Consider the following 27,489-nt stretch of genomic DNA (forward strand, 5'->3'; position numbering starts at 1 on the left):
AAAAATTATGAGAAAAAATGGAATGAAAGAAAAAATAAAGTACCATAGAAAATACAATAAAATAAGGGACACTAGAAGTTTTATACGATGGATATTTTCATTTATGAAAAGTTTCCACGACTCATTACACAAATACATTAATTTATATACTCTCATTCCTTCATAGTTGAGTCATTTTTCCATTTCAAAAGTTCCTCCATAGTTGAGTCATTTTCATATATGGTAGTAACTTTTTTCTTTTTCTTACTTTACTCTCTCTTACTTTATTCTCTCTACTTTATTCCCTTTATACTTTATTTTCTCTACATTTTCCTTTCTCTTACTTTTTATCTATTTATTTAACACACCCAGCATTCCTTTCTAAAACTCCATGCCGAAAGGTTTCACCTCAACTATGAAGAAACGGAGGGAGTACTTCATTACAACTCATTAAATAATAGTAATAATAATATGTGTCTCACTATCCACTAGCATTACCCTTCTAATTATCTCTCTTACGTTACCAATTAAACATTAATTTCTGTGGCATTTCAAATGCATATATTTCTATGAACGGAAGGAGTATTTGATACAGAGGAATAACTCAATTAACTAGGGATCATCGTACTATAAAAATAGGATTGGTTCGATCTATAGTCATTTGATTAGGGCATCCTAAAATGATCTACTAAATTCATCGAGTTGTTCTAAAGAATCAAAACAGCCAGTTATTAATGAAATTTTTTGAAATTACGACTCAATTACCTTGAGAAGAATGAGATATCTCTTTGTCAGCTTCAATATCACTACAAAAATGTAACCTTTTGCGTGAAAAATCAATATTTAACACCTTAGGCCATCCGCAATGGGCGGACGATGGCACGCCCGATGGCGCGCATCGTCCGCCCCCACTGTGGGTGTGTGGCATAGGCCGCGGATGATAGTCGCGGCCTATGCTTCGGGCGCGACTTAAACCGCGGACGATGGCCATCGTCCGCTCCATTGCGGACGTCGCGGACGATGGCCATCGTCCGCGACATCGTCCGCCCCATTGTGAAGGCCGCGGACGATGGCACGCGGTTTCATTTTTTTATAAATAGCTTTAATTTGTAACATTTCATTTCACACGATTTCATCTTCGGAACTTACATTTACATAATTACTACGAAATGGATTCAAGCCCCAATAGCCCTACGTTTAGCGGAGAGGCGCATTGGCCGGGTACAGAACCCGGCGATTATCGTTCGTTCGGCGACAACACCCATTACGATCCCGATTTCAGTACGGAATCGTATGGGTTGTCTGATATAGAGCCGTTGCCGCACCGCCCAACCGCATCGGCCGATCCCGCCCCCGCAGCGACCGGTGCCGCCAAGGGGAAGGCGAAGCGGAACCGGCAGCGGGCGCAGAAGTTGCCGCCTCCCGGTGACTGCGATGAGTACGCCCCCGGCCGTACGAACTACACCGACGACGAAACTCTCACTTTGGCCCCGGTGTTGGGTAGATATATCGGAAGATCCGATATTCGCCAACAACCAGAGACAGACCGCGTACTGGGAGCACATCGTGGACCTCTACAATTCGGTCAAGCCGCCGACCGCGTACAAGCGCAAGAGTGAGCAACTCCGCAAGCACTGGGATCAAATCAAGAAGCAAGTGAACTTGTACTCGGCGGAGTTCGAGAAGTGCGCGCGGTCACAGGGGAGCGGCGAGAGCGTGCACGACGTGCGCTCTAAGCGATGTTGTCGTACCGGTCGATGTTCGGCGAGTTCAAGCACGAGGCCATCTGGGCGCTCTTGAGGGAGAAACAGAAGTTCCAAGGTGGAATTCTGCACACTGGTGCGCCGAAGAGGACGAAGGTCACCGAAGCTGGTGACTACACGAGCAGCGGCAGCGGCACTAACCCGGTTGACCTCAACCGGACGTACGTGGATGAAGGGAGTTCCAGCACACCGGTGTCCTCCCGGCATCAAGGCTGCGAAGGCCAAGGGGAAGGCGACCGCGACGTCATCGTCAACCGCTGCCGCCCCTGTTCCGGACCCGGATGAGCTCCCGACGCAGAAGGCCACCGCGTTTGCGTCGTTAGCTACAGCGTCGATGGCAAGGACAATGTTGCAGACGCACAAGGCCCTCAAGAAGTGCACCGACCCCGAACAAGCCGAGTATCTCCGTGCATTACTCGATGAGTTGCGTAGGAAGTTGGGAATTGGCCCGACTTAGTTTTTTTTAGTTGAATGGTGTAATTTTTTTTTATTAAAACTTCGCCGCTTGTTATTGAGTCGTTTTTTTTACTCGTTACGTGTTATTTGAAAACAGTTAAATTAATTAAACAAAACAACAAAATGGTGATGTGGCGCGTCATAGGGCGCGCCTTAGGGCGCCCCACTGCAGGTGGAGAAGGATGGGGATAAAAATGCTGACGTGGCGCGCCATAGGGCGCCCCACTGCTGATGGTCTTATGAGTTCCTCTAGTTAATTCTTGGATTATCAAAAATATTTTAAGAGTACATCCCAAGACATAAAAACTTAATATGCAAATATTTGGGAAAATCGGGTTTATGGGGGAGTTTACACTAAATATTACGTAAATGTACCCATTTTGTTATCTATTCCACAAATGGGAAAAACGCCAACCACATTGGCGTTTTTATTAGTAAATACGCCAACGTCATTGGCGTGTTTTAAGGTAAATACGCCAACGATGATGGCGTTTTATACTTGTGCCGTATTTTGGGTGTATGCTCTCGGATTGTAATTACGATTAAACACGCCAACTTGGTTGGCGTGTATAAATAAAAAAACGCATTTGTAAATGGCGTGTTTTCTTTGTTGAAACGCCGAACATATTGACGTTTTGTAAAAGACGCCAACCGGAGTGGCGTATTTACTTAATCATGAAAAACGCCATTCTGAGTGGCGTGTTTAATCAGACTGATATACCAGGCGTTCCTCCCCCAAATCGCGAAAACCTCACAACACACAGCCTTCGCGATTTCTCCAGCTGCGCGCCTTCTCTCCGTGATTTCGGCCTACATTCATCAATCGGTGCTATTCTCCCCCAAATTCATCTATTTTATTCGGTTAGTATGCTTACCTTTTACATAATTATAGTAATTGGTGGATAGCTAGGGTTTGTAATGGGTTGTGAATTGAGTAGAAATATTATGCATTTTGGATTGGTTGAATGATATTATTGTTGATTATTATGTTGGATTGTGTTGGGTTTAAGTTAATTTGTGTATAAATTTGATTATAAGCCTAAACCCTAGGGTTTTTATAGCTAAAAAATTGGGCAAATTGTTTTGATTTATGTGGGTTTTGGTTGATTAGTTTAGATTGTTAAATTTGTTTAGGTTAGGCAAAATTAAAATTGGTAGGTTGGGCGAATTGTTAATTGAAATTGTTAATTTTGTGTAGGTGAATTGGTTTATGATTTTGAATGTGCAATGTTGTGTAACTTGCTTATTTGATGTTGGTGTTCAATTTTGTGATATTGGATTAAATTGTATCTAATTATTGAAATGGTTTATGGTTGGTTATTGTTGAATTTGGTTTATGAAATTGGATTAAATGTTATGGTTGGTTATTGTTGAATTTGAATTATGTAGGTAAATTATGGCATCATCTTCAACCTCTCGTCGTCGGCTTGCATGTGGTCCTGCGGATCCATCTGTATTATATTTTCAGAGACAACACGTCTCTAACAACATATGGGCAGGAGTTCCATCCGAAGATGTACGCTGCCGACGATTTGAAGGAATAATTTGGGATGTTCCCATCCATCAACATGTCTTGACAATAGTGGACCAGATGGGGTTTGGGGGTATGTTAAGGTGTGGTAAACCAAAAGAAATTGACCACCATCTTATCACAGCTCTGATTGAACGTTGGAGGCCAGAGACTCACACGTTTCACTTTCCAGTCGGTGAAGCGACTGTGACACTGGAAGACGTGGAGGTCTTATGGGGCCTGAAAGTTGATGGAGAGGCTCTGACAACTTACATCCCCCCGACGGACGCGGGATATTGGACGGACAGGTGTATGGATTTTCTAGGATTCATACCGGAAGCATCCGAGTTGAAGGAAATGGCTTTTAAGCAGACGAGCTTATCGCGCCAATTGAGGATTGAGCTGTCTAATGACCACGAACACTACATATATGCTCAGCGGGCTCGTATCTATTGTCTGCTATTACTTGGTGGTCTGATGATCCCCAACGCCACCGGAAATAAAATTCCGTTCTTCTACCTACCCTTTTTCATGGATACCTTGTTCCGGAAATAAAATTCCGTTCTTCTACCTACACTTTTTCACGTAGATGAGTTCCATCAACCGTTAAAACTGGTTTGCATAGTTGAAAAGCCTCCACAGCTGGTCCAAAAGCCCAGAATACGTACTTGAATACCTTGTTCATACCATTGCTTAATATGTCATCGTGCATCCATTCCACAATTGTGCCAGGATTTTGTCTTTGCACTTCATTCAAATAAGCTGGTAAAACTTTGAACGACCACTCCCATCCACCGTATACAAGCTCAATCGCTGTCCTCCGAGCATACCATGCTTTCTTGTAACTAACTTTGACATGAAATCTATTTTCAATATCCGCCACAATTGCTTTTACCTTGTAGCAAGGATCGTTTTCTATCTGATGGCGAACACTCAACGCTATCATACCCGACGAAAGATTAGCGTGGCCATTATAGTTACGATCCCCCATGCAAGTATGAGCAGTGCTGAACACTCTAATTTGCCAGTGTTCATCATGCTTCCTCAGTGTTGCTCGGCACTCCCACAAACATGGCGGTAAGGACTTATCTTTCGGATTTCCCTGTGGCCACTTACAAACTGCATGCCATCTCTTTCCTTTACTTTCAGCAACTGTATATTGTCGGATTTTTTCCAAATGCCAATGAGTCACAGCTGCCTTCAATTCCAACTTCGTTCTAAATTTAGTATGCAAACCGACATTGGTAGGATCCTTTTCACTCCAATAATGCACACTGGGATCATCACGCTCAAAGTTTTTGGGATCAAAACTATCATATGGACCTGGTAAGGTGCGAAAGTAGTTGATTCCAGGCTGTGGGAACTGTGGAACTACTCTTCCTCCAACTGCCCTTCCACCAACTGATGTTTCTCCAACTGCTGTTTCTCCAAGTGGAATGGATGGTCTTGAAGCAACAAATTGTTCATCATCCGACGGATCACCATCTGAGTCTGTACTAACCGTGTCGGAATCTTCAGAATTATAAGGTGATTGTGGATCAAGAAAGTCGGCTTTATCAGGACCTATTATGTCCTCCACCACATCACAATTGTCACGATCCCCTAAATGCACGCCTCCAGCTTCAAAATCTTGTGTTGCAGCTAAATATGGTTCTTCGGCTCTCGTAGACGTACCAACATCAAAATCTTGTGTTGCAGCAAAATATGGTTCTTGGGCTCTCGTTGACGTACCAGCATCATAACTTATGACATGATGACTATGATGTTGAGTAATTGCCGAATACTCAACATATAATTCAATTACACCTCCAATAACCATACTCTCACTAAACATTAGTTGCATGCATACTTCTTCTAGTTGAACACCTATAAACGTGACTCCGGATCCAAAGCATATAGTACGTTTCCATATTATTTGAATATTGTTTTCATATATGCTTATCCCCATCCTTTCACAAATTTTTTCCACAAGGTCATCGTACGAAATTGTTTCATCCAACATAATGAATCCTTTAGCAAAAGGAGGATCATACGAAATAACTGCTCCGGGAATTATCTTTCCACCCCAATATAAATTGACACACCACGTCATACTATCTGCAATAATGTAAAACACAAATAAATATGTATTATTTTTACATTCATCATTATGTAGAGTCAGCCAAAAAATTGACAAAATAATTCTATTAAATACACTACAATATGTATTATCATAACAATCCATAAAATATACTATAACATATAATAGCATAACAATTGGTCAAAATATTTCCATTAAAATATATACTATCATAATAATCCATCAAAATATTAGTGTACCCATAATAATTGGTCAAACTATTATATTAATTACACTACAATATATATTATCACAACAATCAATCAAATATTGGAAGACTAATGTTTAGAAGAATGAGTCTAAAATTTGATATACTAACCGATTAGAAGGACTAATGGTTGAAAGAATTAACCAAATTCAAAATATCCACGCTTAAATCCACCACCGGGTCGACCCGAGCGAAAGGTTTTTATGCGTTTGGGAAGGGTTTTCGCGTTTTGGGGAGGGAAAGTGTTTAGGGTCGCGATGTTGGGGGAGATCTGATAAGGATATGGTTCAACAGAAACACGCCGCTCAAATTGGCGTTTTTAAGCATAACACGCCAACCTCAGTGGCGTTTTTATTAATTAAACACGCCAACTACATTGGCGTTTTACCTTAAAACACGCCAACTTCATTGGCGTTTTTTCCCGCCACTGTATTTGGCGAAAATACACCTCCAATACGACGCGAAGATAAACGCCAATGAGGTTGGCGTTTTTACTAATAGAAACGCCAATGTGGTTGGCGTTTTTCCCATTTTTGGAATAGATAACAAAATGGGTACATTTACGTAATCTTTAGTGTAAAGTGCCCCATAAACCCGATTTTCCCCAAATATTTGTATTGACATTATATTGGCACTGTTCAACGTATTTAGGTTAGTCGGGTTCAGATATCCGCATCGAATTATAAATACCTGAAACAAGAAATGGGTCAGATATTAAATGAAGTGTAGAGACATTTTTCATGTGTGAATACCCATTTTTTTTAGTCAAGGTATCCATTTCGCTACCCGAACATTACTATTGCCATTTGCATTGGATTTTATAGTTTTAACAAAACTGGCATAATTTATAAAAAAATGCTAGCATATATTTTTATGCAAATGTTAAAATTGGTTTTTATAATAGTTGAAAATACAGAAATAACAAAAAGTAAATTGAAAACTATACTCGGAAAATATATAAATTCACACCTTCATCCTCCAAAAGCATATAAGCATGTGCTGTCGCTTCGTCGATTCGCATTAGTTCAATCGATCCGTTCAATCCGCAGATCTTATCCAATTGAATAATTCGATCAGTGTATCTCGTATTCCAGCAGATCCAGCCATGGATTTCATGAAGGTTTTTGATCAAACTGTCCGTGAAATGTATGTGGTTTTATTTATCGATTATAAGATTCAAGTATTTAGTAATCTCGCACCGTAAAAGGATGCCTCATTCGTTTTTTTTTTCGTTTAAATGCAGAAAGAGGGAGGTGAATCTGAAGGTGTTGAAAGTTCCAGAGATAGAACAAAAGGTAACACTAATTTGTTCAAGTGATTTCGCCGTTTCCTGAGCTCAATTTCGTTGGTTAATTGTGTTTTGGGATGTATCGGCATCGGATCAATTAATTAAATTGGAAAGCTTATTTAGTTGATTGTTACTGTTATCGTTATCGTGGGCCTTGAAACATATTGGATACTAGTAGTTAAACTACTTCAGATATATTGAGGTTCTTCTGATGATATTTCAAGCAGGACTTTGTTGGTGTTAACAGTTGACTTCCTTGAATTTATGTTGTTTGCTTGACGCTGTTGTTTTTTTATCAAATCAAAGCAGTGGAGTAGTTTTTATTGTTTGGTAAATGTGGCCAAAAGCTCATGGTGAGAAAGCAAGGAATCCTTGGTCATCTGGCACTAAATAATGAACTACTATAACCTAATGCTATTTTTTTGGACCACGTGTAATACTAAGGGGCCTCAATGTATTGAGTACTTAGTCTAGCTCATATGCTTAGATTTTATGAGTTTCTTCTGATGATATTCAGTTTCCAAACGTGCCTTTAGAATCTGTTTCTTACATACCCAGTTGCTCAATCAGTTAAGTAGTTTGAACTTTAGAAAAGTAGTTTAAACCTGTAGTGACGAGTTAATGCCATATTCTATTGGATTTCGATCAAATGTGCATCTTTTGTTGCCAATTATACTAGCGATTTCCAAAAATCAGCATCTATAAGATCGGTGTTTTACTTGTTCTTTTTATTTTAGGTTTTGGATGCTACAGATGATGAACCTTGGGGTCCTCATGGCACAGTGTTGGCAGAAATAGCACAAGCCACAAAGAATCTGTACTTCATATTCTTTTCACTTAGAAAATTATCAGAAGTTGACTATTTTCTCTTTTGATTTAGATTTCCTCATCCGTTTGCTTTCTTTTCTCTCATCTTTTGGCATATTGTGCAGCACTGAATGCCAGATGGTGATGAATGTCCTCTGGACTAGACTGACTGAGACTGGCAAGAATTGGCGTTTTGTCTACAAGGTACCAACATCAAATTTTGTTCAGGGCAAAATGAACAAACGTTTTATCATTGCTCTTTACTTTTAATTTCTTCTGTGAACTTTTTGTTTCCGAATTGTTGCCTTTGAGATCTATGAAGACTAACTTCGTAATTTTTCCTGTGCTAGTCATTGACCGTTATAGAGTATCTGGTGGGACATGGCTCAGAACGCGCAGTTGATGACATAATAGAACATACTTTTAAGATATCTGTAAGTGTCTTCAGTCCTGACCCACTATTACTAATGCACTTGCTAACATACAAAAACATCTAGAAGGCTATTGGCTGATAGAGGTTTTAAGTTTTATTACTATATGATTCCTTTCTTCCTCATTTCGTTTTATGTCCAGTCTCTGGCAAGTTTTGAGTATGTAGAACCAAGTGGAAAGGATGTTGGGATCAATGTGAGAAAAAAAGCAGAAACTATAGTGGCTCTTCTGAATAATAAAGAAAAAATGCAGGAAGTCAGGAATAAAGCTGCTGCAAATCGTGATAAGTAAGTTTATGCGTGAGGTCTAATTTCTCATTTATTGCTTATTTTTCTGTCTGTTTGTTTTGGTGGTGCATGAACTTTGTCATTGCTTGCTAGGTATGTTGGACTTTCTTCATCTGGAATAACGTTCAAATCTGGTACAGCATCGTTCAGCTCTAGCTCTGCTAATAGTGGGCGATATGGAGGTTTCGGTAACACAAACGACAAAGAATCATTTAATGTTGGTTATAAGGAGGATGGATTTGGTGAAGATAAATATGGAACGATCACTAATTCGAAAAAAAAGTCATCTCTTAATGGTAGCAGGTTTGTGTTGTTACATATATTGCTGTGCAATTTAGCATTTTAGCTCACACTTCTCCATCATTTTCTGTAAGAATTTTAACATCTATAAAATATCACAGCTTTTCTTGTTTTTTGAGTGACCTACAAATGATTAGGACATCATTTATCATCACTGGTGCTTGATTTGGAGGACACCAATTTTTTCATATATGTTTTTTTCTTCTTGACTTGATCCATGTGAAATGTTGCATTTGTCTTATTAAATGGATTTTAGATGATTGAAATGATGACGAAATTCCTACTTACAGAAACTTTCCCTGTCTATTTTGCCGATACGCCTTTTCCCCCATGTGCACATTTTAGCCAACTTACCACTGCCAAAATAGTTTTCATTATTCTTTTCCCAGGGAGTGCGGGGCTTTTCAGTAACTGTTTCCCTCTTGAATTAAAGGATCTTCATTTGATATACTACTATATAATGGGATTATATTTTGCACAAACTCCTTGGACATTCACTTCTGCACCCTGGGTTTCATTTAGTTTGGATTTAGTCATTGCTCATTTTGCTTGATAGGGCTCTTACTTTCTCTTCTCTGAATTCCATGATTATTGCAGCACAGCTGAAGACTCTCAGGCCTCTGGTGCATCAAAAACCAGCAAGCCAGATGAATATGTTTCAGTTTCTTCACAAAATACATCTTCAAACACATATGATGAAGATTTTGATGATTTTGATCCTCGAGGAACGTCAGGTGCCAGTAAGTATCAGTGCTTTAAGCTCATCTCTTCCTAGATGCATTGCCAAGACTTCTTTCTATTTTTGTGGGAATGATACTTCTCCATCACGTTCACAGTTTCACTTGAACATGGAACTAAAGAATGGACTTATATGTGTGCTCACTCGCTAACCTCCACACTTCTGATGTTGAACTTAAGTCACCTTGGATATTTTCACTGAATTATATCACTATATACTAAGCTAACTAGTCAGGCCGGTTCTTATCACTATTTTGGTGGGCTAATTAATCCCACATCTTAGGTCAGATGAAATAATTGAGTCGCTAACTATAAATATTTTATGAATTTTGGTCATTTGATTTAAATTTTTTTATCGAAATAATAAAACATATAATTTCAGAAGTTAACTCTAATTTTTAATTTAGTATATGAGGGACCGTTTGAAATTATTTGCATGGCATCAATTAAAGAAATAGCTCTTAATGTAATTTGTTAAGGTGCAGTGGCAGAATAAGCACATGAAAAGACTGGATATGTATTTCTATGATTCTATTGACACTGGCAGTCGTAACTTGTCAGTGCTACTGATGTATAAACCCCTGATGGCTTCCTCTCTCGCTGCTTAGTTTCTCTAATATATATTCTGAATGGTTATTTTGATTAGAATTTGTGCATGACTTTGTTCGCCTGCCTTGAGAAAGTTATGCTGTTTCTAGAATAGAAATAAGTGTATTATCTCTAAATGTATTTCCTGTTTAACAGAACAGTCTTCGGGAAGCCAACAAGTCGATCTTTTTGGACAAGATCTTTTGGGTGACTTCTTGGATGTCCCTGTATCTGTTCCAACAGACAAGTCTACTTCCTTGGATAATGATCCATTGGAGGTTGATTTATTTGCTGATGCTGCTTTTGTATCAGCCACTCCTCAACCAGCTGCAGAGAAAAATCCCGAGCCACAGGTAAAGCTATCATAGTATTTCAGCAAAGGGCAAGGCACCTAGTTTATCAGTTTCATCTCAATTTTACAGGATTAGACTATTTATTGCATTTTTTAGTCTTGAAAATGCATAGAACCCCCCCCCCCCAATACCCAGCTGATTAACCTTGCTCTGGGCCTTTATGCAGTTTGACGTCGACCTATTTGCCTCTCAGCCAGCCACTACTCCTGCTGTTTCTGCACCAACAGATTTTTTCGCTGCTCCTGATCCAGTTGGCAGCAGAGCTTCAAAATCTGATGGAACAAGCAGCATTTCCGATCCATTCGCTAATGTTCCAATGAACAATTTTGATGGCTCTGACCCATTCGGTGTCTTCACTTCTCATACAGATCCTTCATCAGTGGTATCTAACCAGAGTTCTTCTAATCAAGGAAGCAACGGAAACATGAAGGGATCTTCTCCTGAAACCTCTGTTCCCCCACCCAAGAAAGAATTTCAAGTCAAATCCGGAATATGGTCTGATTCTCTTAGCCGTGGATTGATTGACCTAAATATAACTGCACGTGAGTACATTGCATCAAACTCCCTGATAGTCCTTGAACTAACACTCTTGATCTTTGTTTATTACGATATATATCCAACATTTTATTGTTGTACTTGACCCATTGCTTAAAATTTTCAGAATGTTGAAATCCATGTGATTAGTTATTGATGGTGATGTTTGTATTGCAGCTAAAAAGGTTAACCCAGCAGGTGTGGGCGTCGTTGGTGGGTTAAGTGATCCATCGGAAGACAAGGGAGCTTTGCCTCCGTTTTACATGGGCGGACCTATGGGCAGCCGGCCTATGCTCGGTAAATCGGGGGTCACATTGACATTGACAAATGACAACTTCTTCTCAAGCCTACGCAGCAGCCAGCACAACCAATTTGGAAGTTTCCAGAAATGAGTTATTTTTCCTCAAAACTGCCTAATATTTGTTTGCTACATATTTCGCTGTCGGGGAATTTGATCAACGATTGGGCTTTTGGTGCACGTGAAGCTTGAAGGACGCAATGACACGATAATGCCCATGTAGTGCACTGATTGCCCATATTGTTATTGTGTGTTGCTATTACAGAAATTTGAAAAATACCCATGTTATATTTAGCAGATATTTCTACTGCGAAGACTATATGCCATTTAATTGGAGTTTGCTTGTTATACAAATCAGTGGCATTTTCTGAATTAGTCCAGGCATTTCACTATAAAGCATGCATATATTAATGAATATCTATATGACTTGAAGGATTAATGCAGAAGATTAATATGCAGATGAGTTTAAGAAGTTAAAACGGCAGGGAGGTCCCAGATTTCATGTTTGGTCTGGCATCAGTACAGCCGGACGGATACAAATCATAGTAGACCGCGACTAGATTTGCTTTCGCCCATATTTTCCACATGCACATGATCCTTACATTGTTTACATCCCAGCTCTAGTGATAGGAGACATGTAGCATTTTACCCCTTAGCATTGCTTCTGCCTTTTTCACCTGCTTAACCGGGCCAATTATGAAGGCCTGCACCAAAGCCACACAAATTAGCTAACATAAAAGGTTATGCAATTATAGAAAACGAGCACCGTGATACATCACAACGTAAAAGATCTCCTAGCCTAGGGAACTTTGATAAAGTTTCTTTTCACAGTTGATATAGTTCTAAAGAAAAAGAAGAATGCATGGTAACCGGGGGGGATTGTATTTTGTTTTCTCAAATGCAACTGGTGGGGCCTAACTGGTTAGCATCTGTGCCATCCATCACAAATTTTATTTCATTTAAATCGAGAATAAGTTTAGTACAACAGAATTTCCAAATGAACATGAAAAGATGTAAGAATTTGCAAGATAGCATTTACAGTCACAGTAAGTGAAATACCAACCTTGTCTGGAGGACCTTTATCGCCTCCGAAGAAGATTTCAGCGCTGCAAAGACATACATCATAAGAAAGATGAAATCGAACCCAAGTTTCACCTGAACAAGAGAGGTAAGACAAAAAGTGATTATAAATTGTTCAAAATTATATACCTGCAACATTCCTTTATTTCCAATATGTTAGCTCCTCGTTTGCCTATTATGCATCCCATCTTGCCTGGTGGAACATCAAGAACAGATAGGATTTCTTCTTCTGGAGCTTGTTTATCAGCAATCAGAGTTTCTGCAGTACAAGTGTCTCCCAAATTTACATTACATATATTAAAAATGCTGATAGCACGTACCAAAGATGAATTTTATAATTTTACCAGATCATCCATCAAAAACAAAAATTGCAATTCCCCAAAAAATAATCAATCATTTGAGCAATTTTGACCTAAAGTTACATGCCATGCAACTCTAACTTATGTCTCAACTTAGTATGACACTTCAAAACCTGACAGTATTAATTTGCTTTAAGACTGGTATATGACATTAGTAAGTTGGGTAAAGCAAAGCAGCAATCGCACTACAAAATTAAACATCCAACAAAGTATTGAGTCTGTGACACACTAGCTTTATGAAATACAACCATATCTACTTATAATCAACAAAATCACGTCGCACGATATGTATTCTGAATGAATACACGACCCAGTACTGAGCTCACCTAGCCTTATTCATATTGGACAATAGTAAATACTAGGATCTGTCATTTACTTTCTGGTATTATGAAGCTCAATCACCAGAGAAATTAAAACGTACATTTGAGGAACCTCAGCGAATTTTCAAATTTTTATATGCCGACTTTTCTACCTATTATTATTCCAAATTCATACATTTCATAACAATGAGCCTTAGTAAATCACAACAATGCTGATGAGTAACTATATATTCTGTGGCAATTCATGGTGAAATAGTTATAGTATACAGTTCATGTCTACATGCTTATCCACCCATCTATTAACTGCTTAAGAGATAAAGAAAACACGAAGCTTCCAAGATATCAGATGATAAAAACCTGGAACAGGAGGCAGTACTGGCCAATCTGCAAAATTATTATCATTAATGCAGAAACAGCGGCAGTAAAGTGCACCACGAACTGCAAGATACCACAAGGATCTCTCATTTAACCTCTCCACCATCTTATGGTAGATTAACAGAAGAAAGCGAACATCATCTGCAGCTGCTCGGACCATTAATTCAGACAATGGTCGATATGTCCAGAAGTTGGGATCCTGGGAACAAAACAACTTATCAAGACTCTGGCAAGCACAGCAAACAGTTTATCATTGAACTATTGCAGAGGGGGACTTTTTTTTTCCAAATATCAAAGTGTAAACCAGTGGAAATTGGTGAATTATTTCATATTTAGCTTGAATCTCATCCTGATATGCACATTTGGAAGGGGCTTAGCGTCTTGCAGAAAGACATGGCCAAAGCAAAGACTAGATGGAAGAAGTTATAAGTTATAGTTCTGAATATTTTAAAAGTTATGCAATGAAGTGCATAGTTCGGCAGTATGAAGAAAAATATTGTTGTCATTCTGCATGATTGCATCCAACCCAAAATTAAAAAAAAAACAGCATTTAAATGAGCTCAACATTTACTTCCAACAACTTAAGTGTGATGTCGGCAGAAGTGAAAATTCTGAAATTCTACTTGAAATGGCATCAATGTATCTAATAGAAGTAATTGCAAAGAGGTAAAGTAGCTTAATACTTTACTGCAAAGGATTCTGCGATACACATGATATGTAACAAATTTAGCCAATTAGTTATAATGCACACCCATCGATGATTGTGATACAGATCGTGTGTTACAAGTCTATAAACGGGGTCCAAGAAAGGTAGCAGCTTACATAATGTATGTGGCAGTTGAGGATACTGATGAGGTGGCAGCGAGGGAATGATCTAGAAGCAGTTTATTATTATGAAAGTAGTTTATTATAATAATGCAGTAGAGTAACTATTGCTATAGTAGTGGGATCTAGCAGTTATGGTAATTTGAATTAGTAGGTGTTAAGAATATTAGTATTCTGTCCCACATCGGTGATGTGACATAGCCTAGCTTAGTCTCTTGTACTATATATATGTGGCCTGTGTTGAGTAATAAAACACACCAAATACACTACTACTTTCTCCATTATCTCTCTATATTTTACTTTTCTACATGGTATCCGAGCGGATTCGAATCCGTCTCTAGAAAATTAGGGTTTCCAAAAAAAAAGAACTAAATTAGGGTTTCTGCCGCTGCCCGCTCTACTGTCCCCACTCTGCTCTTCCGTCGCTACTCTACTCTACCTGAAATTATGTTTTGTTCTGCTCTACTGCGCTATTATGCCCAATTTTGGGTTTCTACCACTACTATATTGCAACAACGGCCCTACAGCTTCTGCTACAGTTGTTGCAACTGCTACTCTGCTATAGCTGATACTACTACCCTGCATTTGCTACAGTTGCAACTACTGTGCAGCTGCTACTCTGCTACAGCTGACACTAACTACCATGCATCTGCTCCTCTGCTACAGTTGTTACTACTGCTCTGCATCTGCTACTTCTGCTGCTACAACTTATGCAACAGCTGCAACTACTACTGCCCTATAGTTTCGGCTACTACTATTGATGCCGATGTTTGAGGAAAAACATTTTTGAGAACTTTGTACCAAGCTAGACAATATAGATGTTCCCGTTTGAGGGGGAGTGTTAAGAATATTAGTATTCTGTCCCACATCGGTGATGTGACATAACCTAGCTTAGTCTCTTGTACTATATATATGTGGCCTGTGTTGAGTAATAAAATACACAAAATACACTACTACTTTCTCCATTATGTCTCTATATTTTACTGTTCTATAGTAGGTTTTAGTTTATCAATGCCCCGAGGTTAGGAGGGGAAAATCTTATCTTGCTGGAACGTAAGTTGTATTGGCATGTTGGCCAAGGCCTCAATAGAGGATTTATGTTCAGTTTGTCAATTCAGTCATTTCTTCACACTTTTGAGTTCAATTTCAGTCCACGCTCTTAACAGATTGATGAAGAGAAGAACATATGTTAGTTACATTTTAAGTTAATCAACTAGATCAAGAAAAAACGAACCTGCCTCAAGAGAATACGAACTTCTTCCTTCTCATCATATGATATGCCTGTGTCAAGTTCCTCCCAATTAACATACAAGGTATGGAAAAAGAAAACTATATGAGGTGACACTCAGTAAAAGGTCCAAAACCGTGAAAATAGCAAACTAAAAACAGCTCAAATGCAGCATAAAGAAATATATAAAGGCATGCAGGATGAGTTTTAAAAAACTAGATCAAGCTTATACAGTTATGCAACAGCCAGATCAGCTCTTTCACACTTTTTACTCAGTTTTGATACACTTGAATCAACAATTAGAGTAGTTCATAAAATAACATTTGCTATTAAATGGCTGCCATATTTAATTAATTGAATTGAAAGAAATTGGCCCAACTAATATGAACCAAAATTGGAAAGAGGGTAATCTAAATATCAATCAATCTAACCTTTTCTAATGTATTCATAGAAGCTATACACATAACTTATCCATTCACCTCATTTATAAATAGTGATTATGGAGTATAAAGTTTCATAAAAATGACTACATAACAGGATTAATCTACAGCTCGACTGCTAGAGGCATCAGACCCTCACTCTTATAGCGTTTCATCCACATCAACATATATTTACAGAACAAATAACGACTAAATTTTGCAACAAGTGATCCACGCTCACAATGTTCCAGTTCAGAGAGTGTAATAAGGTTAACAGTGCAGAACAAATCAATTACCCCCAAACTGTGGGTCCGCGAGCAGGCCAACAAATGATATGTAGTCATCTGGCACTTTTTTCTGCCCTTCTTGCTCCTTGATCAAAGAATATGCAATCTGTATGTGAAAAAAGGGATAAGAATCGGATTGTCATCAAAATCTAGCAATTGAAAGAGAGATTTCTTTCTGAACTCCATAAGTTATTGAAGGCAGCGAAGAAAGCACAATAGTTATGATAATGTGACACTGCTTTGCAACTCAATTCGGCTGCTAGAAGAAAGCTGCCCATGCAAGCATGCATACAAACACACATCAGCAAACTTTTAAGTAGATATTGACTCCAAGAAGCGCGGAAGTAATGAAGACAATGTATCGAATCAAGAACTAGACAGATGTTGATGGCACAAAAATGAGATCAAAACTCTTCAAATAAATGAATTAACAAGTCAAGTTAAGAGAATTATTTGTAGATAAAAATATAGTACTCCCTTTGTTTCCTAAAAATAGAAATTCTTTCCTTTTTAGTCCGTTTCCGATAAAATAGAAATCTCTATTTTAGGAAATATACTCCAATCCACTATCACTAATTCCACTACTTTTTCTCTTCCTCTCTTACTTTGCCCATTTTTTCTCTTCCTCCCTCCTACTTTACCAAATTTGCATGAAAACCCGTGCCATCTCCAAAGTTTCTATTTTTAGGGAACGGAGGGAGTAGTACATAACAATAAGTTTTCGCATTTGTTGACGATTGACAAGGTGAGTTAGTAGTAACTGTTTCCTTTTCCTGGCTGAGAGTTCATGTGCATTCCCTGCTAATACGATGTAACCATACAGAATATAGATTGAGGGTGATGATAGCCATTACTCACATTAGATCAATTAGTTTTTTGACATCAACAACAAAGGGAAGTACAAACCTGGGTGTCCACAACATTATGCAGCTTAATGCCAAACTGAAAGTATAATGCCTGCAACATACAAAAGGACGTATGTTGAACATTATAAAACATTTTGGGGTGGATGAACGTGGAAGGGAGGAGCAACAAATGCAATCACCAAGAGACCTCACTATCTCGTTTGCAGTCGTGGATTACTTTAGTGATGTAGCTAGCCTCAAGTGCAGGCTTACAGGCTTTCACAAGTGCCTCTCCACCCTCAATGGCATCAACTAGGTATATTGCATTTGGAAAAGCGAACTGCACAGTAAAATGCTATTAGTTGAGATAAGCCTCACTTGTGAGCTTCAGCAGCAAAAGAGCATAAAGAATAAAGTTTCTCTCTAACAACAGCATTTCTTTAGATGAACAACTGGTCGGCATTATTATTCATATAGGAAACTAGCTCAGAAAAATGAAGCCCTTTGTTTGGTTTAGAAGGCAGATCGAGGATCCAAACAGTCACACTGTAATAATCTAAATCTAGTGAGAAAATTTTAGTGCTTTCAGCTAGTATAACACTAAACTTTTCCAGGTAACCAGGAATACAAGCATGAAGCAACAACATGGTATGACCACTTAGTCAAAGGTCTTGTTTATCTTCTTTTTTTTAAATTTATTACAGCTAGTTAACATAAAAAATGAGAAGAAAATCAACATGTGTCATTAATGTAGTTCAATGACTAGACCATATGCATTAACTTGACAAAAGTCTGGATGAGGAAATTATGAAATGTCAATCACGCATATAAATTTAGCTCAGTTGACTTAGAGTCTTAGACTAAGGATCAAATTAATACTCCCTCTGTCCCTTCAAAATAGACCACATTTGCCATTTTAGGATGTCCTTTAAAAATAGACCCATTCTATTTAAAGAAACTTTTCTCTCTCTAATGAGGTAGGTCTCACTCTCCACTAAGAATACTCCAATCACTTTTTCTTTCTATCTCTCTCTTACTTTACCATTGTGCATTAAAACCCATGCCGTTTCAAATGTTGTCTATTTTTTAGGGACGGAGGGAGTATTATGGAAATATATAATAGAAATCTGTTCTTGTTTTCTTTTCAAATATAAACACATCATTTTAATTAGAACCAAAGCAAGAACCTGCATGATACAAAGCGTCCCCTGCCGGCAAAGATCAGCCCCCTCACAGTCGAAGCCTATGACCAAATGTTTCTCAGGTGAAGGGTGCAGGAATTCTTCCGGAAGTTGAGATGAATGGGTGACAACATGGATAGGAACTGAAGGAACACATGTTTCACTGTCTAAGGATTTGTCACCTACAAAAAATAATAGAAAAGTCACTTTTGAAAAGGATATCAGGTGCTTTAGGAAGTTTTTGCTGGAATGGGTTGCCCAATAGCAGCATGTCATGCATTTACATAAAACAAGGCACTATCTCATCAAACTTTAGCCTCCTACTATCTCAAACTCAAATATCACTTCCCTATACCGCTATTGTAATGCATTTGAAAAAAGATGCTATAGCAATTAACGGGATCGAACACAAATAGAAAGAACACACAAAATACAACTAAGCTTCTCCTCTTCCCCAATAACGTCATTATTTATCAGATCAAAGAACCAGCAACTTTCACTTTCAAAAAATGAGCAACCCGCTCTATATTAGTAGTACTAAACAATTTTTTTCAATAATTTCAACTCCTACTGACAGCCACGCAACAGTTATGCTTCTATTAACGTTTAGTTCAAATTCCACAAAATCATGCCCGCCAACAACAATCCATGGCGATTACAAGAAGCAAAATCTCAAATGATCCAAACGAATTGCAACCGCAAAATCAATCCGCCTAAAGCATCGCCTCTCCCGATCAAATAAAACGCCTAAATTTTGAAATGCACAAATCTAATAATAAAACGAGCAGCGCTTCGAGATTAGCTCCAGAATTCAGCTGATTAATCAGATTAGAGCACAGGTTCATACAATCGATAAACAACCGGTGAAATCAATGCAAATGCATATAAAAATTAGCTGCGAGCATCATATCAAATTACACACAAAATATTTCAAAATTTTGGAAAGGGAAATTTACCGGGATCCAGAGGCAGAGGAATGTGGGTCTTGGGAGGGGACGCCATGTCAGAATTTTGGAAATTCCATCTGGATTCAGTGTCAATTTTAACACACAAACTTCTTATCGCCTCCGGCTCATTTGCGTCCGGTTCTGTACAGTTCCATTATGAAATAACCAACTTCGAGCGATTTCGAGTTGATGTGTTTATTTCCCATTCTCTTGTATGCACACCTACATATGACCTTTAAAATGAAATTATAGCTACATGTGTTTTTTGAGATATTTTTTATTGTATGCCGTATTTAATGTTAAAAATCAATGGATATGAGTAGACCTGCTTATTCGGTTGGCTCGGTTTCTAATAAAACTGATGGACATATGAACCGAAATTGGAGTCATGCTGAGATCGGAATCAGAATCAGAATCGGAATGGAAATATTTTCGGTTAGTATAAACCAATCGATTCTGGTTCTACTTGGTTCACTTATTTATTTAGGGGGCTTAACATTTTGGAGAGTAAAACTTGAATTTAATATAGTTAATCAACTTGCTGAAAAACACAAACAATTACTAAAAAATACTAAGGGTCCATTCGGTACACAAGATTAGAATTAAATTGGAATTGGTATTCTACATAATTGAATTAGAAGGAATTGAATGACGTAATTGATATAAAATTGAATTTGAATTTGAAAAAATTATGCGCATGTATGTTAGTATGTGTGTTTCTATGTATAGTGTAGTGTGTGAAGATGTCCAATTTTATAACTAGTTGGAATTTCAATTATCTACTTTTGACATGGTATTCAAATTGTAGAATTGAGAGGAATTGTAATTGTAATTCAATTCCAACTCTAAATATTTTGTGGTACCAAACCCTAGAATTAGAATTGAAGGCTCCAATTCCAATTCCACAAGTCCAATTTCATGATACCGAACGAAGCCTAATAATTTTTAGATAATTTTATATCGATAACTTACTCTAGTAAGAACCTACTGATTTTATATTTTTGTATTCAGGGTTTGGTAGCCCCAACCGTAGAAATGATAATCAACATTATTTTCAACCCGCAATGGCAGCGTAGTTGATTCTGGAGGGGCAGAGTTGCAAAATAATCAACATTATTTCCTCTAGTAGGGGCATCATGATAAATTTCAGTGTATACTGATTTAAAGCTAAACGTTACTAGTAATGATACATCACCTCCACTTTTTTATTGACTTAATGGCTACAATATGAATATTTCACTAACTTTAGTTTTGTACTAATCCCCTTTTAATTGTATGCTAATCATAAATATTTCGTATAATTTTTGTTGTAGAATTGAATTCTCATTTATCTAATTGAGCCAAGTCTGTTAATTAGTTATTTGCTGCAACTGAGCTAACATCAGCTGGGGTAAAACCGTTTCTCTCTCCTCAAACCGCTGCCATTTTCTCTCTCTCTCTACGTGTATGGACAAACGCGCTTCTTCTCCCATCTTTCATGCATACACGAAACAGTCCTTTTTCTCTATACCTCGCTTCTGTCATGCAACTGCTATTCGATCCGATTTTTTTTCAAGGTATCACTTCACACTGTCTCACACTTTGCATTTCAGGATTCTCTCTCTTTGTTTATGAGAAGACGCTGAAGGAAAAATAAATGAAATTGATTTTTTAGAGTGTTGTTTTCGTCTACATTGAAAATATTTTGGTGCAGCTGTGTCCGATCGAGATTTGTGATGGAGAGCACGATGAAGGATCTGAGCGGCGAATCAGTTCTCGATTTAATCGATAAATGTGGAATTGGTGGTGGTGTTCGAGATGTCTATGGTGAAGACAGAGCCACCGAGGATCAGCCAATCACGCCATGGGCGATTTCTGTTGCTAGGTGATTCTAGAAACTTCTAAATCTAAGTAATTAGCGAGCATTTTATTTTATTTTATTTTGTTGGTCGTAGTTGAATGATGATGTTCTGAATGATGGATGAGTTTTAGGTCACTGCTGGATTTTAAGCAGGACTTTTGTGGAAATTGTGATTTTGATTGGGTTTAATATCTCCGATTTTTTGTGTCTAAAGTGTGTATAATTTGTTTCTGGCCTGCTGAGTGATCTAGAAACTTCTTCTAATTGAGATTTTGTTAAGCTAGGTGATGTAGATTGCAGCTTTTCTATCTTAAATATTTCAAACTCTTAATCTTGAATGTTTATTTACGATCATTTGTGCGTTTTCAGTGGTTATGGATAAAAAATTCGAATTTCGAGCTAGAATAAACTTTGTCATTTTTAGAAGATAGACGGATGACGCTTTTCTAAATGATGGATGAGTTTTCTGCCATTGGAGATTATGTGATCTCAAAATTTGTCAAACTCACTTTCTTGAACATGGATGTGTGATAAATTTTAGTGGGATTTTACAGTGGGTATAGTATGTTGCGTGATCCACGCCACAATAAAGGACTGGCATTTTCGGAGAAAGAGAGAGATGCACATTATTTGAAGGGCCTTCTACCTCCCGCTGTCATCTCTCAAGAACTGCAGGAGAAGAGATTGTTGCAAATTCTGCACCAGTATACTGTGCCGTTGCATAAGTACATGGCGATGATGGATCTCCAGGTGAAGTTGCTTAAAAATAGTATAAAATTCAAAATCCTCCATTCTTAAATCGACATCTTATATAGGAGATTCTGTTTCTTGAGTTTTTTTACTTTGGATGGTTGGAATTTGAATGGTAACCCCTCAGTAAAATTTTCTGCGTCCCCCACTCTGACATCCAATGATCATAACTTCACTCACCATCTCTCAAATTTGTACCAGGAGAGAAATGAAAGGCTCTTTTACAAGCTTCTGATAGACAATGTCGAGGAGTTGCTTCCCGTAGTCTACACACCCGTCGTAGGCGAGGCTTGCCAGAAGTACGGAAGCATTTTCAGGCGTCCTCAGGGACTCTATATCAGCTTGAAAGAGAAGTAAAGTAGTCCTCACATATGCCCTTAATTTCTAGTCTCATTCTTTCATCACTGAAGATTGTTTGATAACTTATCTGAGTCCCACATATCTTTTCCAGGGGAAGGATACTTGAAGTATTGAGAAACTGGCCTGAAAAGGCTATTCAAGTGATTGTGGTCACAGATGGTGAGCGCATATTAGGCCTTGGAGACCTTGGCTGTCAGGTTCATACAATAAATTCATTAAATTTGAAATGCCTATCTAATTTATCATGGATCACTAATTTCACACAAAATGTTGCAGGGCATGGGGATTCCTGTGGGGAAACTCTCTCTCTATACAGCTCTAGGAGGCGTTCGCCCTTCAGCTGTAAGTGTAGATACTACTTGGTTTTTGCCCTCTCCATACAAAGCTTGGTTAGTCTTTATTAAAACTGGTTGTACTGAGAACTGTGTTTTTAATTCTGCATTGACTACGTAGTGGCCCTTGATCGATTATGCTGTGTTACATTATTTCCTGCCATGGAAAAACTGGCTTCTTTTTATATATAGTTTGCTAGCACAGAAATTAAATAGCTTCCAATTTTAGAAACTTCACTTCTATCTGCACATTTTGAAATTGGGTGAATTGTTGAAAACAACAGAACACTTACCTGAATCTGCAATTTGCCAGTGCCTGCCTATTACGATCGACGTTGGGACGAATAATAAGAAGTTGTTGGACGACGAGTTCTACATTGGCCTTAAGCAGAACAGAGCTACCGGGCAGGTTTCACAATCTGTACATTTCTTAAAAGCCATATTTTCTCTACACGAGATGCAATCTTTCTTACATTCTGATCTACTTGTAGGAGTATGCTGAGCTTCTCGAAGAGTTCATGACGGCCGTCAAACAAAACTATGGTGAGAAGATCCTAATACAGGTTTGCGGCACCATGAATATTTCAACTATTCTTAAAGAAGGCCATCATTTCCTTGATTGAATTAACATTTTTATTCTTTTTCCAGTTTGAAGACTTTGCAAATCATAACGCATTCGATCTTCTTGCCAAGTACCGCACGACCCATCTCGTGTTTAATGATGATATCCAGGTGAACAAACAAGAGGGGTGTTTGCTTTGGGTGATAACCTAAATAGATAAGAAATAATATAGGTCAATAATCCATTGCATACTCTGATAGATTAAACAAATTTGAGGTTGCTTCTTGGTGTAATATTTCAAATACTCAAAACATAAATAGTGTAAATCTAATATATCATCCCAAGTAAGCTCACGTTATAGATCTGTTCCAATTTCACGAAGACCTAAAATTTTCTTCTCTCGTCATATTAGGGCACTGCTGCTGTGGTACTTGCTGGCGTAGTTTCAGCCTCAAAACTAATGGGAAGAGACCTAGCAGATCATACATTCTTATTCCTTGGGGCAGGAGAGGTCAGGCTCGATCTGCTTTTCATACCAGCTTCTTAAAGTAAAAGTTTCTTTTTAGGCAATTTGTCGCTAGATTTTGCAGCCAATGCTTGAATTCTCGTTCCTATACAAATTCTATTTAATGAAGATCAAGATATGGATGTCGAAAAACAGCACGTTACCTACAATTTTTTGGTTTCTAACTTTCTTGTCTTGTGGCTAATGGAAGGCTGGAACCGGTATAGCTGAACTTATCGCGCTTGAGATGTCCAAAAGGGTAACTATTCAGTCTCACCATCCTCTCTATAGCTTCTTTTGCTTGAGCTTTTAGTCATGCGATCGTCACTCCTGCCCTTGTAGGCGAAGACTCCAGTCGAGGAGGCAAGGAAGAAAATTTGGCTTGTGGACTCTAAGGTATGGGTTTTTTCATCTGTTTTAGGCAGATCATGTGTATATTTGTTCAAATTCTATCAAGATTGTGAATAGCTCTGTCATTATATGACAGGGGTTGATTGTTAGCTCTCGCAAAGAGTCTCTTCAGCATTTCAAACTGCCTTGGGCTCACGAGCATGAACCAGTTCGAGAATTGTTAGATGCAGTTAAGGTGAGAGCTTGTACTATAATATGCTTTTGAATTCGTAAAAGTGAAATAAGAGATGCAATAAAAAAAAGGTAACTTGAAAACTCTTGATCTTGTTTTTTTTATAAAATATGTTCTTCTAAGTGCAGGAGCTAAAGCCATCAGTACTAATCGGGACTTCTGGTGTTGGAAGGACCTTCACAAAAGAAGTCGTAGAGGCTATGGCAGCCAACAATGAGGTTCTCTCTCCCTCTTTCTCTCTCTCCACACACAAACTAATCTAATAACATCATTATGATGCTTTCAGAAACCTCTTATTCTTGCTTTGTCAAATCCAACCTCACAATCGGAATGTACTGCTGAAGAAGCCTACACATGGAGTGAGGTAAATTAATGTATTTATTCTGTCATAGTAAAGTTTTGTAGTTTCGTGTTCATGTTAATGTTGATGAAACTAGAGAACTGTCTTAGGGGCGAGCAATATTTGCTAGTGGAAGCCCGTTCCCACCGGTTGAGTACAATGGGAAAACATACGTTTCAGGCCAGGTTCAGCTCTATACATAAACCTAGCAACATTAATGAAATATTTAAGATCCATCACTTCAATTGTTGCATTATCTCAGTCAAACAATGCATACATATTCCCCGGATTCGGTTTAGGACTGATAATGTCTGGTACAATCCGTGTGCATGACGATCTGCTTTTGGCAGCATGTAAGTAAAATACATAAATCTTGTTTCATCTCCTATTCTTGTACGCCTCATTTGTTGATGTGTTATACTTAAAACACTTTTGCTCGCAGCGGAAGCATTGGCAGCTCAGGCAACGGAGGAGAACTACGCGAAAGGACTGATATATCCTCCATTTGCAGGCATTAGAAAAATCTCAGCTCAAATTGCAGCCACTGTGGCTGCCAAGGCGTATGAACTCGGTAAAACAAAAAAAACTGAAACTACTTTTTATAAACAAAAGGGAAGACATGTAGCATGAAATGACTATTTTGGCTTTCCCAGGCCTCGCAACTCGTCTCCCCAGACCCAAGGACCTCATGGAGTTTGCACAGAGCTGCATGTACACTCCAACATACCGCAACTACCGTTGAGTGTAATCGATGATGGTAGTAACAGAAGAACAAGGATAATACTTTGTGTAGAGAATTCTTGTTGAATAGTGAATAAAGAGAACCAATATCATACCTATTTGTACTAGTGTAGGAAAGAATTAATTGGATGAACCTATCAGAGACGGATCCAAAACTCAAAAATGGAGGAGGAATGTACGATAAAATTGAATCGTTCAATCAATCAACTCCAACCTATTTTCTTGGTTTGCCAGACAAATTTTATAGCAGAAAACATTCTTTTAATAGTTGTAGTTGCGACACGTAAGACCAATACCAATTAAATCAAACAATAAACCGAAGGAAAAATACTCTTTCGTAGTTTCGTGTTAGTATGCCTTGAATCTATATAGTTTGCCGTTAGCCGAACGGGGTCTAGAAAGAATGTCAATAGGTATTGACCGAAATATCTTCTATAATCACGAGTCTACTAACCAGTTAGTCTACAACGTAAAAGGATAACTATTCATTATCTATTATTTTCCATTAATTAAATTAATAAATAATGATAAATGATAGTAAACAATTTGATAAACAAATTTCTTTTTATAAATATAGGAAATTAGGTTTTATAATGATAAATTAACGTGAGAGAATGGCGGAAATCTCTATTGAGAGTCACTGAAGTAGTAGGGGATGTATATCTCTACGAAAAATGCGACATTTTGATTAAGGTTATTTTAGCTGAAAAGCTCATATTCCTTTTTTAAGAAGTCTAAACTTAAGAAAAGAGTTAAACCCCAAGACATGAACGGTTTGCTGAAGTGTCAAAAGCTTATCAGGTGGGCTTTATATCTAATACGCTACGTTCACTTTGTTTGAGATGGTTTTATTAGAAATGAAAGCTGCTTAGAATTGTGGTTTATGAGCTCACATAATTAAACCATTCCATAGGTATTCGATTCCATGAATTAGGCCAAGTTTTGATAAGTGGGAATTATTTTTTATTTTTCTTAATTTAGATTTTATTGTGGACAGATGAGCTTGTCTCTAGAGTTGGGGTATTCTATAAAGTAGGGATAGAAATGATATTTCATTCTCAATTCTTGACGCGAACCTCAATGTTGTTACAATTATCACCCTTTTCAAAAGAAATGAAAAGTGGAGATTTCTTAAGGCTACAGTGCGGGTCGTGGCTATCTATAGGGCCAACAAGATTTGTATCAAATGCACTGAACACTCATTAATGCTCATAAGAGTGTCCACAGTGGGAGAGCCGCGGCCCGTGGCTCGGGTGCGCGGCCCCCACTGCAGAGAGCCACGATCTGTAGCTGGGAGCCGAGAGCCGAGAGGGAGCCGCGGCAGCGGCCTTCACGTGGCTCAGTCGTGTGTTCCGCGGCCTCCCCACCGAAAAAAATTTTTTGCTTCTTTTTTTTATAAATACACACCATTTTTCCTTCATTTTTCTAACCCAATTCAAACACCACTCTTTCCAATCTTTCCAATCTATTTTAATTCAACTTCTGAAATATGGATTCCGACGATGAACGTGTTGGGGTTTTGGAGCCCCTTGCACAGCGGAAGACTTGTACAAACAAATAAATCAGACGTAGGATCTATTTGACCGATTATGGAATTAATCTATTCACATGTTAACACAGAATTGCATGCTAGAACGCAAATAATTCATGCTCATATAATATAAATCCTAAACATGAATTCTACGGAGTTAGCCAATTTACCTCGTTGATTCTCCAAAGAATCGTCGATTGCTTGCGCCTTCTCCACGATGATCTTCAATACTAGACCACAGATCTTCTGACTGGTGTCCCGAACTGTATTCCGACATCAGGGTGGGCTGATCTTATCGTAACACTAGGACTCGAATAAAGAAGACAGAACTTTCTCACGGAGGAGGAGCTGAAGATCTCATGGAGGAGAAATTCTTAAAAAAATCGTCCCTCTCTCATAATTTAGAGTGGGTGAAATTT

The 27,489-nt window shown here is 38.2% G+C and overlaps 3 protein-coding genes across 3 annotated transcripts; 2 read left to right on the forward strand and 1 right to left on the reverse strand.

Annotated features, from left to right (window-relative positions):
- The first annotated feature begins 7,009 nt into the window (after positions 1-7,009).
- Positions 7,010-12,035, forward strand: LOC121779786 (clathrin interactor EPSIN 1-like). Its single transcript, XM_042177203.1, has 11 exons — positions 7,010-7,181; positions 7,279-7,330; positions 8,061-8,140; positions 8,256-8,334; positions 8,481-8,564; positions 8,704-8,849; positions 8,943-9,152; positions 9,747-9,889; positions 10,632-10,828; positions 10,995-11,370; positions 11,540-12,035. Exons 1-11 carry the CDS (start codon positions 7,141-7,143, stop codon positions 11,752-11,754), a joined length of 1,623 nt encoding a protein of 540 aa, XP_042033137.1. The 5' UTR covers positions 7,010-7,140; the 3' UTR covers positions 11,755-12,035.
- A 60-nt stretch (positions 12,036-12,095) lies between these two features.
- Positions 12,096-19,689, reverse strand: LOC121779787 (piRNA biogenesis protein EXD1-like). The gene is made up of 10 exons (XM_042177204.1): positions 19,536-19,689; positions 18,586-18,761; positions 17,607-17,738; positions 17,460-17,510; positions 16,563-16,659; positions 15,854-15,900; positions 13,777-13,993; positions 12,870-12,999; positions 12,724-12,766; positions 12,096-12,364 (listed from the first exon to the last, which is right to left on the reverse strand). The coding sequence occupies exons 1-10, from the start codon at positions 19,579-19,581 to the stop codon at positions 12,281-12,283; spliced, it is 1,023 nt and encodes a 340-aa protein (XP_042033138.1). The 5' UTR covers positions 19,582-19,689; the 3' UTR covers positions 12,096-12,280.
- A 1,157-nt stretch (positions 19,690-20,846) lies between these two features.
- On the forward strand, positions 20,847-25,756 carry LOC121779785 (NADP-dependent malic enzyme-like). Its single transcript, XM_042177202.1, has 19 exons — positions 20,847-21,082; positions 21,220-21,390; positions 21,921-22,116; positions 22,318-22,469; positions 22,568-22,673; positions 22,753-22,818; positions 23,122-23,217; positions 23,300-23,371; positions 23,457-23,540; positions 23,783-23,881; positions 24,087-24,134; positions 24,218-24,271; positions 24,363-24,461; positions 24,587-24,676; positions 24,745-24,822; positions 24,909-24,983; positions 25,061-25,151; positions 25,241-25,369; positions 25,452-25,756. Exons 1-19 carry the CDS (start codon positions 20,973-20,975, stop codon positions 25,538-25,540), a joined length of 1,905 nt encoding a protein of 634 aa, XP_042033136.1. The 5' UTR covers positions 20,847-20,972; the 3' UTR covers positions 25,541-25,756.
- The last annotated feature ends 1,733 nt before the right edge of the window (positions 25,757-27,489 follow it).

This window comes from Salvia splendens, chromosome 19 (genome assembly GCF_004379255.2).
Source record: "Salvia splendens isolate huo1 chromosome 19, SspV2, whole genome shotgun sequence".
NCBI classification, from domain to species: domain Eukaryota; kingdom Viridiplantae; phylum Streptophyta; class Magnoliopsida; order Lamiales; family Lamiaceae; genus Salvia; species Salvia splendens.

Bases quoted from the DNA above. Each gene is read 5' to 3' on its own strand.
- LOC121779786 (XM_042177203.1), top strand. From the start codon at position 7,141: ATGGATTTCATGAAGGTTTTTGATCAAACTGTCCGTGAAAT. The intron at 8,565-8,703 runs GTAAGTGTCTTC...TTTTATGTCCAG, and splicing joins AACATACTTTTAAGATATCT to TCTCTGGCAAGTTTTGAGTA. The intron at 9,890-10,631 runs GTAAGTATCAGT...CCTGTTTAACAG, and splicing joins TCGAGGAACGTCAGGTGCCA to AACAGTCTTCGGGAAGCCAA.
- LOC121779787 (XM_042177204.1), bottom strand. From the start codon at position 19,581: ATGGCGTCCCCTCCCAAGACCCACATTCCTCTGCCTCTGGATCCCG. The intron at 15,901-16,562 runs GTAATTGATTTG...AACTTGACACAG, and splicing joins CGCGGACCCACAGTTTGGGG to GCATATCATATGATGAGAAG. The intron at 12,365-12,723 runs GTTGGTATTTCA...GCTTTGGTGCAG, and splicing joins ATAAAGGTCCTCCAGACAAG to GCCTTCATAATTGGCCCGGT.
- LOC121779785 (XM_042177202.1), top strand. From the start codon at position 20,973: ATGGACAAACGCGCTTCTTCTCCCATCTTTCATGCATACACGAAACAG. The intron at 22,117-22,317 runs GTGAAGTTGCTT...AATTTGTACCAG, and splicing joins TGGCGATGATGGATCTCCAG to GAGAGAAATGAAAGGCTCTT. The intron at 23,882-24,086 runs GTCAGGCTCGAT...GGCTAATGGAAG, and splicing joins TATTCCTTGGGGCAGGAGAG to GCTGGAACCGGTATAGCTGA.